Genomic DNA, 13,447 nt, shown 5'->3' on the forward strand with positions numbered 1-13,447 from the left:
AAACCATTTGCTTTGAAAGTGGGCAGAAAACAGCACACAGACTAAGATGTCAATTTTTTAAATCCCACTTTCTTAAAAAGTAAGACCTCCGGCAAAGAAAATAATTTACTTTCAAAAGTACAAATTTAAGCAGCTGTGTGGTCCTTGAGAATTGTATACCGTGATTTTTAAATATATTTTTAGTGAACCTCTTGTACTATAACTAATCCCTAAGTTGCATTAGAACACCCCTGAACCTTGAATTGGGGACAGTGTTTGGAACAGTTTCTTGTACACAAGTTGCCGGCCAACAAAGCCAGTTTCAGCCGGCAACGTGCATCAGTGAGAAGGGGTGTGAGTGACAGCCTCGTTTTTCTGACCTAACTTTGTCACCTCTTCTTTGTTAGGGTTCACAGAGCATGGTATTCGTGACTGTTGGGTGTTCAATCACAGCATAACGTGTTTCTTTTGGGGTCCACGTTTAATTACTGAACCACAATCCTGGGGCCAGCCATCTCTGCAAAGTAAGAGGCTGTTGACAGAACTCTTATCACCACCTCCCGTAAAAAAAGGACTTTAAAGTGTATGTTGTGAAGGTGGGGCCTGCTCTGCTTCTGCGTGGGTGGATCGACCATTCCCAGGCATTTCTAAACGGCCTGTGACACAGACCATTTCCCACTGATGCCTTAAAGCGTTTAAGAGGCAAGTCCAAGGACTCGGCCATAGCAGAAATCAGAGCTTAATTTCAGATAAAGTCAACAGATTCTTGAGCAGCTGTAAGCGGCAGGCACTGTGCTAAGCACTGGGGACACAGCAGCGAGGGAGATAGCCTGGGGCCTATCGTTAGACAATCACCTCGGAGAATGTTGGACCCTGAAGAAGGAAGGAGACAGAGCGTTGGTCAAAGGTGAGACCTAGAACTGGAAGAGCAGAAGTAACAAGTGCCCTGATCCTGACTGACTCCCGGCAGTTAAAATCAGATCCTGATGGGCGGGTGTGCTTCAGCCATAACGTCAGCGTGGGCTCTGGCTCCAAGTTTATTTCCTAAACAGGTACCTATGCTTTCTCCTCTACCCTGCAGTCTCCTCCTTTAACCACCCTCCTAACCTGCTACGCAGTGCTGTACTCCCTGTACCTTCACCCCTGCCTGCCATCCAAGTCCATATTTTTGTAAATCCCCTTTTGCGTAACTTCTAACTGCTAGGTGGTTGAGGTCCTGTGTCCTAAGAGGTTTCACAATGGAAAGAAGAGCTTTGGAGGAATCTGCAGCGGAGAAGCGGTGGCACCACAGAGGTGGAAGAAGAATTGAAAATGCCAGGTGAGGATCCATCTGTGAGGACTGAAGGGGATAACAAAAACGGAGGGAAAAAAACCATAGATTATACAGCAAAACGTGTGGGGCTGGGATCACCAAGCCTGTCTACAGGGGTAAGGGACTACTCACAAGGCTGCCAAAACCTGTCCTAACCTCCTAAGGGGAAAATTTTATTGATATTTACTTTGGGCTCCCTGTGTGGCCCTCTTCCAAAGAGTTCAGGGTGCTTCTAATGCAATAATGAATTCTTTCTCCTCTGCTGTTCCCACATGCCAATGCCCAGATTTCACTACAGGAAATCAACACCCTTATGCAAAGCATTCTGAACAAAACACTCTGCTACCAGACCTGCGTACGGGACAGACTGCCACCTTCTGTCTCCCCATCTACCTTTTCCCTACCAACTCCCTCTTCACGCATTTTTCTTGGTTTTCTCCAACCTTCATCCCAGCCCCCAGTCCCACACAGATTAAGGCACCTGGTGACAACCAAAGCCCTCAGGACACAAGCGTCTTGAGCGAAAACAGGCCTGACCCTCCCCACAGATGGCTCACCTGTTTTGTTTTGTGTTTTTTCAGGCAAATATGCCCCCAATAGTAGAAGCTAAGATGATCGCAAGGATGACACAGCAGATCATGATCATGATCTTCTTCTGCTCATCCAGACAAGGAAAGAAAAGCACGTGAGAAACAGTGTCACTGCAGAGAGGGTTCCAGAGGACGGGAGACGAGGGTGGGTCTGGGCATGGAAGCAGATGTGAAGGTAAAGGGAAATGGATCTGGCTTCTAGAACCCAGGGTACTAAGAGAAATGTTACTTCTCGGTGAGAGATGCAAAACTCAGATCAACAGCGAGCTCAGAGGATGTTTCGTATGTTGTTCTGCCTTCCTGCTGCCATTGTATCAGATTTACGCCACTTCCCCCCAGAGCCAGATACTCTCAGTGAGTCAGCTGAAGTCTTCTGCGGGGGGGGGATTCCCTTGAAATCTAAGACTCCAATACAGTTACACTGCACTCTGTGAGAGTTCAGCCATTTTCAAAAATCAGAACTTTTGATCCATCTGATGTAGCACATGGTTAAAAAAAATGTTAACCCCTTTCCGAAACCTAAACAAAAGCCACCACATGGTGGCAGCCACCAGGTGTTCTACAGGGACATCGAGCCAGAACTGCTTCACAATCAAATACAGTCATTTATTCTTAAATTAGCAATAAAATAATCAAGTTTACATTTTAAAAAAAAGTACAAAGAAAGAACAAAAATCCCTTCACTTGTGTTCCGAACTATAAGCCCCAGGCCTCAACCTCAGGAGAGCAAAGATCTGTCTGTGATTGAAGCTTGTCTGCCCTGTTGCCGGAGCCAGGCCTGTTGGACATCACAGCCATAGGCAAGAGGGCGTCCCCTTGGCTCTGTCCAAGTGCTGGGCAATGATTAGGAGTAATCATTCCTTTGCAGAGGAAGCCAATGGACCATGCCTGGGTTAGGGTGCTCGCCCTGTCCTAGAAGGCATTAAAGTCAAAGGTGAAATATCAATCCGGGAGGCTGGCAGAGACCAGCAGGGGATCTAAGGGGCTCACACTGGCTCAGCACGGTCACTACACTTAACCATTTCCTGGCTTTTCTTCGCTCCATGACAAGTGGGGGCGACAAAGCATCTATGAAGCTCATTAATCTGGGAGCAGGAACAGCTGCTGAGTAGACCCCGGCCTCCCGGAGCTGACTCCGCCCTGGAGACAGGACGTCCCAAAGGTCACATGAACAGTACCAGATTGCTGTGGGACGTTCTCAGGACAAGCCTAGCCCAGGCAGCAAGTGGGGAGAGGTGTCGAGCTCGTCCCACCTTCTGTCTGCTAAAAACCTAATGGGGATCAAGTTAGTCCTCGCCCCAACCATCTGTGATTCTCTGAGCGCTTGTGCAGAAAACAGCAGGTTTCCCGATGATGTGGGAAGATCACATTTCTACTATGATTCATTTGCAGGTAAGCAAATGTCTCTTGCCTAATTTTTAGCCTAGCTCAAGTTATTTTTTTGAGGTTATAATAACCTCATTTCCAGTTTCCTACTTCCTGAGAGACACATACACATAGGTACATACATCTCACACACACGATTATAAAAATACACTTGGAACACGTGAAATGACTGAATACTCCTACTCGCCCCAGCCTGAAACATTCCCAGAGCCTGAGACTCGAGCACCTCATCCCTGGCCTCATTTTAGTGCCTGGTTATTCGGGGCCTCAAGGCAATGGCTTCGCAAAGCATCACTCTAACAGTAAACAGCTAGTTCCCAAGACTGAGACACGGAAACAGTTCCTGCATATACCCCAGCCTTTACAGACGGTAACCTCAGACGACTGCCTCGTGGCAGCGTCTCCTTGAGTCAACATGCGGGAGTACAACATAGACAGAGATCGAGTTGGCCATCGAGCGGAACACACAAAGAGCTTAATTGGAGGCTGAATTTCAAACAAGAAGTCAGCTTCCAAGACCAGAACGACCTCTGCCAGTCCCTCCTACTTTCAGGACAGGGAGGACGAGCCACGAGGACTGGGATCCTGCCAGGTAGAAGACGCAGGTCCAAGCCTTACTGTTGCCCAACTTGGAAGAATCCCCTTGCTTTGTTAAAGATATCCCCCCCGCCCCCCCAAAAATACACTGCGATTTTGGGGAGAAGAACACTCCATGAGGTAGAAAATACAGCACCTTGGGGAGGTCTCAGGTAGGTTCTCCAAGGTGCAGGGCATAATTTGACACATCAGAGGGGAGGAGAAGCTGGGGCAGTTTCTACAGTCCAGGAGAAGGTGCTTCAGAGTTGGTGGGGCAGGAGAAGATTCTGAGGCCTGCATCAGTAGTTTAGATTTCTCCTGGGCTAGACTGTTTGCTGGGTCAGGTCCAAGGGTGGTTACAAGAAAACAAGGGAACAGGTCCCACTCTCTCTCAGGAAGGCCATTCACACTCCGTTCCCATCTGAAGACAAGGGCGGCCACATCAGGCTGGGGTGAAATGGGCTCTACAAGAGGCAGGGGGAGGAGGAGCTGGTCAGCGCCCAGGGTGGCGGCGGAGAACAGTAAGACTCGGCCACAAGCCACACACCTAGAAGGTGGAGAGGAGAGATCAGAAACAGCTGCAGAGAGAGAACAATGGAAAACTCAGCACAAACCCACGACAGGGCCTGGAATTAAATACCCCCCCGTACAAGAAACAAAAAGCCCTGTTACATGAGGCAAAAAAATAGGAAAATCCCTGGGCCTTTTACAGCCCTTCCCAGGGGCTGTCGCGTCACCGTGGAAGGACTTATGGGAAGAGAGGCACCACCGCTGGTGCAGAACACCTGTTCTGTCTGTGGGGCTCCCATCAACACCTTTCGAATACAAGTTTCAGAAGCTTGCTGGCACTAGAATCATCTTCTCCTTAGTCCCCCTATCCCCCACTAACCTTAGGAGGCAGAAAGGCACAGTGAAAAAAGATGCAGAAAAGTTCAGGCATCACACCTGCTCTGCCTTGCAAGCTGTGTGGGCTTTGGACAAGTTCCTAATTTCACTGAGCTTCACAAAGCTTCCCCAATGAAGATGGGGTGATGATGTTATCCTAGAGCACAACTGGGGAGCATAAACATATTCAGAAAAATAATACTTAAGAGGTCACAGAAGTCTTCACAGTGCCAATAACTAGATGATTCTTGTCATGCTACTGCTGTACACATGAAACCTTGATTCAGTGGTCAGTTCTATTCTTTTTACCAGATTTTAAAGAAATTAATATCCTGAATTTTAAAGTTGCTATTGGGACTTCCCTGGTGATCCAGTGGTTAAGAATCCTTGCCTTCCAGGCTTCCCTGGTGGCGCAGTGGTTGAGAGTCCACCTGCCGATGCAGGGGACACGGGTTCATGCCCCAGTCCGGGGAGATCCCACATGCCGCGGAGCGGCTGGGCCCGTGGGCCATGGCCGCTGAGCCTGCGCGTCTGGAGCCTGTGCTCCGCAACAGGAGAGGCCACAACAGTGAGAGGCCCACGTACAGCAAAAAAAAAAAAAAAAAAAAGAATCCGCCTTCCAATGCAGGTTCAATCCCTGGTCAGGGAACTAAGATCCCACATGCCACAGAGCAACTAAGCCCACACACTCTAGAGCCCACGCACCGCAACTACTGAGCCCACACGCCACAATGGAAGTTCCCCCATGGCACAACGAAGATCCCACATGCCACAACTAAGACCTGACACAGCCAAATAAATATTTGTTTTTAAAGTTGCTATCCTCTAAGGTTTTCTAGACTTTGCAGATGATGATAAATGGCCACCTTGTTTTACAAAGAGAAGCTAGGTCCACTATTAGCTGTGTGTTCAAACTTGCCCCTGTTACCTAACTTCTCTAAGCCTGAGCATCTTCATCTGTAAAATAGGGATGATAATAGCACCTGTCTCATGTGGGTGACGTGAGGACTCGGTGATGCATGTGTAAGGTGTTTATTTAGTACATTGTCTGATACAACCCAGCCCTCAAAAATGGTAGCTACTCTTATCATTCGAGATCCAACCAGTCAACCACAAACAAAACCCTGCAGACCCAAATCCCGATTCAAAGCTTCATTTACACTGAAAAGGATACGGAAGGCAAAGCCCAAGATACCTGAAAGCCAGTACTAACTCACAAGACAAACCCCAGATCGCAGACATAGACTGCACCCAACTGAGGAGGAGCAGGCTTTCTGGGGAAGGGAGTGAAAATGAGGGGCGGACAAGGGCGGGGACAGAGCCACAGAATAGGAACGAACGGAGACCCAACCCCTGCGTGCAGCCAGGACCCGAGAATAGCAAGTTACATAGATGAAAGAACGCACAGGTACTGAAGTCTTAGAGCGCTCGGTGTGCCCAAGGACAACCACAGGGCGAAGAAGCAGAATTTGAAATCCCAGGCTCATTTCTCAAGAGGGAGCCAATCCAGAGTCCCCGAGTACCTTCCATTTACTTACAGTTCAGGCAGCAGCCTCCCGGGCCGCCCTTACTTCAGCCCAGCGGAAAGTCCAATAACCAACGCTAAAATGCCCAGCAACACAACCACTACCACAATGATAATTATCAATTTCTGGAGAGAGGGATAAGAGAAATAAAAACAAGTCATTATTACAAGCAACCAGAAAACCATAGTAAGTCATCCAAAACCCAACCCCTCTGCCTCTACATAGGAAGCATCTTATCAATCCAAATAAATGAAATAAAAAGCCACCATCTCTACGTAAAGACACTCTATTAGGATATTTTGTTTCTTAAATTACTTCTGCACTAGCAATGCCAGCAGATGGAAATAGGGAGTTTCCATCAGCTCTCAGCTCACACGGCAGCCTTCGTATGTGCACAGATAGAAGGGCAACCATAATGGGGTCTCCAAGCAGCAACAGGCCAAGATATAAGTGACTCATTTGTTCCTTTTCAAGAAGGAGTATAGAAACATTTTTGACATAGTCCTAATTACAAACATCTGTCCATCTCTCCCCCAAAGTACATTCCCACCTGTCAAACCCAGTACAGTGACTGGGGATCAGAAAGTATGGTTACGGTCCTGTTGCAAACCAGCCTGGATTCATCATGTAAAATAACTTCCCAGCTCCCTAGATACCTGCCCAAGCAATAGGTAAAGTTGGAAGAAAAAGAAAGACTTGAAGAACAAAAGTATCAGAGCCCAAGAGAAACAGAAAAGAGCAGGCTAAAAAGCAAAAACCACCAGAGCTAGCCACCACAGTCACTAGGCAGAGAAGCTTAGAAGTCCTCAGGTGACAGGGGCACCAGAACTAGAGGTGGGGGGCGGGCAGTGGAGACAGGATGGAAAGAGCTTGATTGAAAGCTGAATTTGAATCCTGGTTCCTATGCTTCCTAGGTGGCCTGAAGCCAATTACTTAACCTCTGATTCTCGACTGTTTCATCTATAAAGGAGAAATAACAGGTGCTCCCAAGATACAAGATAATGTTCACATAGCCATCAGCACACCACTGGGTTCATGATAGAGAAAAAGAAACCAAGTGGGGCGGGGCTCGGGCTACCGGAGTGGAAGGCAATGAAGGGAGGTTTCTCAGGAGCACGAGTCAAGTGTAACGGCTGAAGGGATCCCGAGCTCTGTCCAGGGCATTGGCAGCAACACCTGGGCAGTGATGCCGAGCTGCCTGCAAATGGGGGTTCTCGGGTAGAGAGCACGTGAGCCAGATCCATGCGAGGCACCCCTGGGAAGGAAGGGCAGCTATTCTCTAGGGGAAGCTGAGGTAGGCTTTTGGATGAGGCCAAGACGGAGGGAAGGCACGGGCTCAAGGACATGGGTGGGGGCGACCAGAGGGAGGAGAAGCCGGTCGGTCCAGCTGGGACTAAGGGCTCACCCTACGAGCTTCACTCTGATACTTGACAGCCTTTTTGGTGTCTGCCACGGCCCGCTCCACGAAGCCCACTGACTGGTCCATGTTGTTCTCAATACGATCAATCATGGCTCCCTTTCCACGGACGCAAGAGGTGGGTCCAGCAGACAGAGGGACGGGGTGGGGGGGAGAAAGAGCGAGAGACGGCGCGCACGGTGGACTCTTCTCCGAAGGCAGCAGGAGAGGCTCACCTTCCGGGCCTGACCCTGGTACTTCACGGCTCTTTTTGTTTCCTCCCGAGCCTTCTCCACGTGGTCCACCGTGTGCATGACATTCAACTCTATGTTATCTAACATCTCACCCTGCAAAGGACAGACGCTAGTCACACCCAGGAAAGCCACCCCAGGACAGTCCTAGCTCACATGAGAAAGGGGTTCTCTTTCTTTTCAGCACCAAGAAGAGCATCTGGAAACTTTAACATGCAGCCTTCTGTGGGGCAAACTTGTACAACTTCCCCGTGATTACCTATGGTTCCCCAGGCCTTGGTGGCTGTCACTCATTCCAGAAACATTCACTCAGTTACTTCTCTGTGACAAGCACTGCACTGGGCACCTGGAGCACACTGTCTAGATGCCTGGGATATTCTGAAGGATCCCGCCACTTTTTTTTTTTTTTTAAAGTATGTGAAGAGAGAAGCCAAGATATTGGGTTGGCCAAAGAGTTCGTTTGGGTTTTTCTATAACATCTCACGGAAAAACCCAAACCAACTTTTTGGCCAACCCAATACATCTATCTCATGTTCTTAGGGCATCGCCAGGATGCTGGCTTCTTCCTGGTCATTCAGACCTGAACCAAGTTCATTCGGCCTGAGCTGAGTTCATTCACTACTATAGAATAGTGCCCAGCACAAGTCAGGTGCTCAATAGATAGCTGAGGTGGGAACAGTTGCTTTCTCTAAGGTACTCCCAGGTCCCGTAAGTGACAGACATTGGTTTTACCTGAGTTATCTGGTTAAGAGACAGCAGTCTCTTAATAAGATTCCCAACCTTTGCCCGGCTATTACTTCCTGACCAGAAGTTTGGTCTCTCCAGTTGAGTTCTGTGCATCTTAGGATGGGAATTCCCTTCACCCACCTAGACCTTCCTCAACCTAACCCATGGCGTTATGGCAGTCTCTACACAGAGAACAGAACTTACCATCACTTGAATCTCAAACCAGTTCCTCGGCAAGGCAGTGTGGGGAGAAAACAGAAAGGTAGGGATGGAGGGGCAGGAGAAATGGTCTCAACGGCTGCAAGGGGGTGGAAGAAAGGCCCCCGAGCCCAGAGCAGGGAACTGATGTCAAAACCAGCCGAGTGGTGCTCGGGCTTCAGTTAGGTTTCCTTCTACAGAGGAAGCAGTTTTCAATCCTCTCCAGGTGGCAGAGCCACTGAGAGTTCATGGTAATAGTGGCACCAAACCATGACACAGTGGCGAATTTAACTGCATCGTAAGAACCAGGAGACGTGTGACTCTGTGACACTGATACCATATGCTGGGGACAGAGCCATCCACCCCTGAGCAAGCTTACCCGGGACAAAACAGACTCTCAAGCTAAGCACTGTGAGAGTTCCCAGTTTTTCTGTAAATACCACTTTGCTGTCCCTTCAATCCTTCTGTTGTCTGCTCCTGTTCCTTAGCAAAAACTGTCAACATTTTTGGAAAAACACACATACAGAAGAAAAAACAAAAATGGAAAAATACAAAAACCTCTGTGAAGCCTAACTTTTCACCATAAACAGGGGAAAAGGCCCCATGTTTTCAGTGTCACCAGTGAAACAGTTCCTATCAGGAGATTGTCTTAAGGCATCACCATTAAGAGCCCATATCTCTAATTTTAAAAAGACCACGGTCCTGAGGCTGGAGGGAACCAGGTACTTGACAGAGCACGTCAAACCCCATATTAATTAGAAATGACCTCCAGGCCGAAGTAACAGGCATGAATGACGAGGCTGCGACTGCCCAAAATGTCAGCATCTACTACGCAATTTCCCAACGATTCTCCCACCCCACCCGGCTTTCCAGGAGTCCCGTCTCGCCCTTCTCGGGAAGCCCCGGGCTTCCTCTCCTCCCTGCCCACGCGGCACCCACTGTTACCTGGTTCTCCACCAGCATGGCGATGTCCACGAACATGTCGTGAAGCTCCTTGATGCTGCTCTCCAGCCTCACGATGTCCTTGTGCCGTCCCTCGATCTCACTGAGGGCTTGCTTGGAAATCTGAGAGTCGATGATCTAGGCCAGGCCGCACAAGAGACCGACCATCTGCCGTCACGCTCGCCGCAGCCTCACCACACCCCTGCGGGGCTCCCGCCGCCCCACCCTCCCGGCCTCTGCAGCCCAGCCCGCCCCCACCATCACTCACCCCCGAGGTGAAGATGGCAGGGTTCCCACTCTCCAGCATCTCCTCCAGCTCCCCATCTGTTGTCTTCCTGCCGGCTTTACAACAAAAGGAGGAGAGCATCAAACATAAGATCAATGCTCACCATTTCAAAAGTTCCCTGAAAGGGCTTCCCTGGTGGCACAGTGGTTGAGAGTCTGCCTGCCGATGCAGAGGACACGAGTTCGTGCCCCGGTCCGGGAAGATCCCACATGCCACGGAGCGGCTGGGCCCGTGAGCCATGGCCGCTGAGCCTGCGCGTCCGGAGCCTGTGCTCCGCAACGGGAGAGGCCACAATAGTGAGAGGCCCGCGTACCGCAAAAAAAAAAAAAAAAAGTTCCCTGAAAATGGGAATACAGTAAGTTCACCCTGAAGACCATGGCCTTACAAGCCTCCTGACGCTCCTCTCTCTGGATTTCTCCCCTAATCCAATCCGTCCTCAACATTATCAACAGTTACCTTCCTGAAGCCCATGTCTGATGACATTCCTTTCCAGCTCAGAATGTCTCCTGGCCCCCTTCACTCCACCACGGAGTCCAAGGGCCTCAGAACAAGGGGCCAGTTCCTGGGTGAGCCCTCCCTCCATCCGCCTTAACCTCACCCTGCTCCACCCAAATGCGCCCTGTTCCCAGGCCCTGGACGGCCTCTCCCTCCTGAACACGCGTGCTTTGTTCTGCCTGCGCCCTTGTTCATTCATTTCCTGCGCTCAAAGCACTTTCCGCCCTGTGGGGCCCTGCAGTCCGGTTTCTGATTCCTAAAGGGCGTGGCTGTAGTAACTTCTTTATTCCTCACGGCAACTAGCACCATTCTCTGCTGTCAAACAGGCAGCAAAAGATGTCATGAGCCCCAAGGAGTGCAGCTGTGTAGCAAGTTTCTGGATGCAGAAACGCTGGCTCCCACGGCAGTCAAACGACTCGGGCCTGGTAACTCCGAGCCTTCTTTCAGCCTAAGACGCAACATCCAGGATGCACCAGTGCTGTGAGGCCTGTCCCCAGCTTGGGCACAAAAGAGAAGGCAGAAGCCACCAGCGGGGCTACTGCTCCCTCTCCCCTGGGAGAGGGGAGGACACGACTGGGAACGGACAAGCACGTGGCAGGAAGGGTGAAGGGGCACAAGCCAAACTTCAAACACGCACTGATCTCGAGCTGCCGCTGGATTCGCCCTTTGCTGCGTTCACGGAAGTCCACCTGGGCCTCGTTGTATTTGGTCATCACCTCCACAAACTTCCGGGAGAGGACGGAGTGCTGTGGGAGCAAGGTCAAATGCTGTGAGCCCCCAGGAGGCGAGGGAGGGGAAGGTCCACAACTCTTACAGAACCCCAGCCCCTACGCAGCCTCATCTACAGCAGCACTGGTCCTGGAACCAGAGGACCAGGGACAACTCGTGGTGGGAATGTAAACGGGCACAGTCACTGGAAAACAGTATGGAGGTTTCTCAAAAAACTAAAAACAGAACTACCATATGACCCAACAATTCCACTCCTGGGTATATATCAAAAAAACCCAAAACATTAATTTGCAAAGATACATGCACCCCAATGTTCACAGCAGCATTATTTACAATTGCCAAGCAACCTAAGTGTCCATCAACAGATGAATGGATAAAGAAAATGTGGTATAGATATCTACAATGGAATACTACTCAGACATAAAAAAAAAAGAATGAAATTTTGCCATTTGCCGCAACATGGATGGACTCGGGAGGCATAAGTGAAATAAGACAGAGAAAGACAAATACTGTATGATATCACTTATATGTGGAATCTAAAAAATACAGCAAACTAGTGAATATAACAGAAAAGCAACAGGCTCACAGATAACGAGAAGAAGCTAGTGGTTACCAGTGGGGCGGGGAGGGCAATATCGGGGTGAGAGAGTGAGAGGTACAAACTACTGGGTGTAAGACAGGCTCGAGGATGTACTGTACAACACGGGGGATACAGCCAACATTTGGTCATAACTGTAAATGGAAAGTAACCTTTCAAAATTGTATAAAAACGAAAACAGAACAAAAAAACAAAGACCAGGTACAAGACTCAGTTTTTTGGTTTCCTAACTTTACACCGTTGGAAAAGTCGGCTGACCTTTCCAAAGCATGTTTTCAGTATCTATTAACCTGTCTTGCTGAACTCCTATAGTAATTGTGAGGCCAAAGGAGATACCCTGTGAATCTCAGAGGCCCTGTTTTCTAACGCTGCCGGACTCCCTCCTACATCCAAAGATCCTTGGGTTGTTACTCAAACTGACCTCCCCAACTTTTCTTGCTTCTAACTCAGTGCCTTCAAGTCAACGGCCCTGGTGCCTAAACTCAAATCTTTATCATTTTTTTTCCTTACTCACCTCTCAGCATCAAGCCCTACTGGTTTTTCCTTTGCAAAATCACCAATATCTATGCTTTTTTCAAACCAACTACCACCGGGCAAATTCAGACCCAAATTATTGCAAAACCCAACTAGAGACCCACCTGCCTCTCACCTCTTTCCCACTCTGATCCAGTTTTCAAATGGTTCCCATATTATCCTCCTAACAAACTGCAACCCAAAGTAAATGCATACAGGCTACTCAGTCAGCTCCAAACTCCCTGGACTGCAGCCAAAGGCCTCTGGAATACGGTGCTATGTTCTCTACCAAAAACTCAATGTCCACTATCCCATGACAGACGTTTTTCTCTAGACAGGCTGCTCTCTTCACGTCTGCCCCTCACACCCACCCCACCCCCGCTGCTACCAACCCACCCAGGCACCCACACACACCACTCCTGCCCCCATGCCTCTAAGGAGAACCTCTCCCCGAGCCTGTCCATGTTGGCATCTTGCCCACCAAGGCCCAGCCTCCTCTGGCCACCCCAGTTTTTCCCGAGATCGTCTGATGCTGGGAGCACGTGCATTTGATCCGGTCTTCATACACGTTCTCCTGGGGGTCTTATGTCATAGTTTCCTTGTGCTCCTTGAGCACCGTGCCAGTTCAACAACAAGGGTCATATCTTTGATGACCACCAAACACCCTGACTCCAAACTGGACAACTAATGACCAACAGTTTTCAGAGAGAAGACTTCAGTTTCCTCACCTGTAAACCAAAGAGGCTCACTAAACCCTCAGCAGTGCTCTGGGAGCCTCAGGCACCTCCTTAGAGGACAGTGTGAAAGGGGCCACCAGCTGGACTCGGCCCTGTCCCCCACTTCAACCTGAGCAGCTCCCCTCCATCAGTTCCTCAAATTGAGTTCCAAACAGTGGTTGTTGGTGGTTTTTTGTTTTAAAGGCTCCACAGCTAGAAAAGGGAACCCTCCTACACTGTTGGTGGGAATGTAAATTGGTGCAGCCACTATGGAGAATAGTATGAAGGTTCCTTAAAAAACTAAAAATAGGGTTACCATATGATCCAGCAATCCCACTCCCCA

The 13,447-nt window shown here is 49.4% G+C and overlaps 1 protein-coding gene across 6 annotated transcripts in view; it reads right to left on the reverse strand.

Annotated features, from left to right (window-relative positions):
- The window catches only part of STX3 (syntaxin 3), a 145,225-nt gene that overhangs the window by 101,090 nt on the left and 30,688 nt on the right, over positions 1 to 13,447 (reverse strand). The window contains exons 6-11 of one of the 6 annotated variants that reach the window (XM_067748892.1): positions 11,186 to 11,294; positions 10,036 to 10,109; positions 9,771 to 9,905; positions 7,887 to 7,997; positions 6,267 to 6,379; positions 2,651 to 4,390 (exon numbers count right to left, since the gene is read on the reverse strand). In XM_067748892.1, the coding sequence (XP_067604993.1) occupies positions 6,296 to 6,379; positions 7,887 to 7,997; positions 9,771 to 9,905; positions 10,036 to 10,109; positions 11,186 to 11,294 (513 nt within the window). In that variant the 3' untranslated portion in view covers positions 2,651 to 4,390; positions 6,267 to 6,295. Of the gene's footprint in view, positions 1 to 2,463; positions 4,391 to 6,266; positions 6,380 to 7,659; positions 7,771 to 7,886; positions 7,998 to 9,770; positions 9,906 to 10,035; positions 10,110 to 11,185; positions 11,295 to 13,447 lie in introns of those variants that run through there. The other 5 variants (XM_067748898.1, XM_067748897.1, XM_067748895.1 and 2 more) reach the window with 5 other exon arrangements.

Source organism: Pseudorca crassidens, chromosome 9 (genome assembly GCF_039906515.1).
Source record: "Pseudorca crassidens isolate mPseCra1 chromosome 9, mPseCra1.hap1, whole genome shotgun sequence".
Classification (NCBI taxonomy): domain Eukaryota; kingdom Metazoa; phylum Chordata; class Mammalia; order Artiodactyla; family Delphinidae; genus Pseudorca; species Pseudorca crassidens.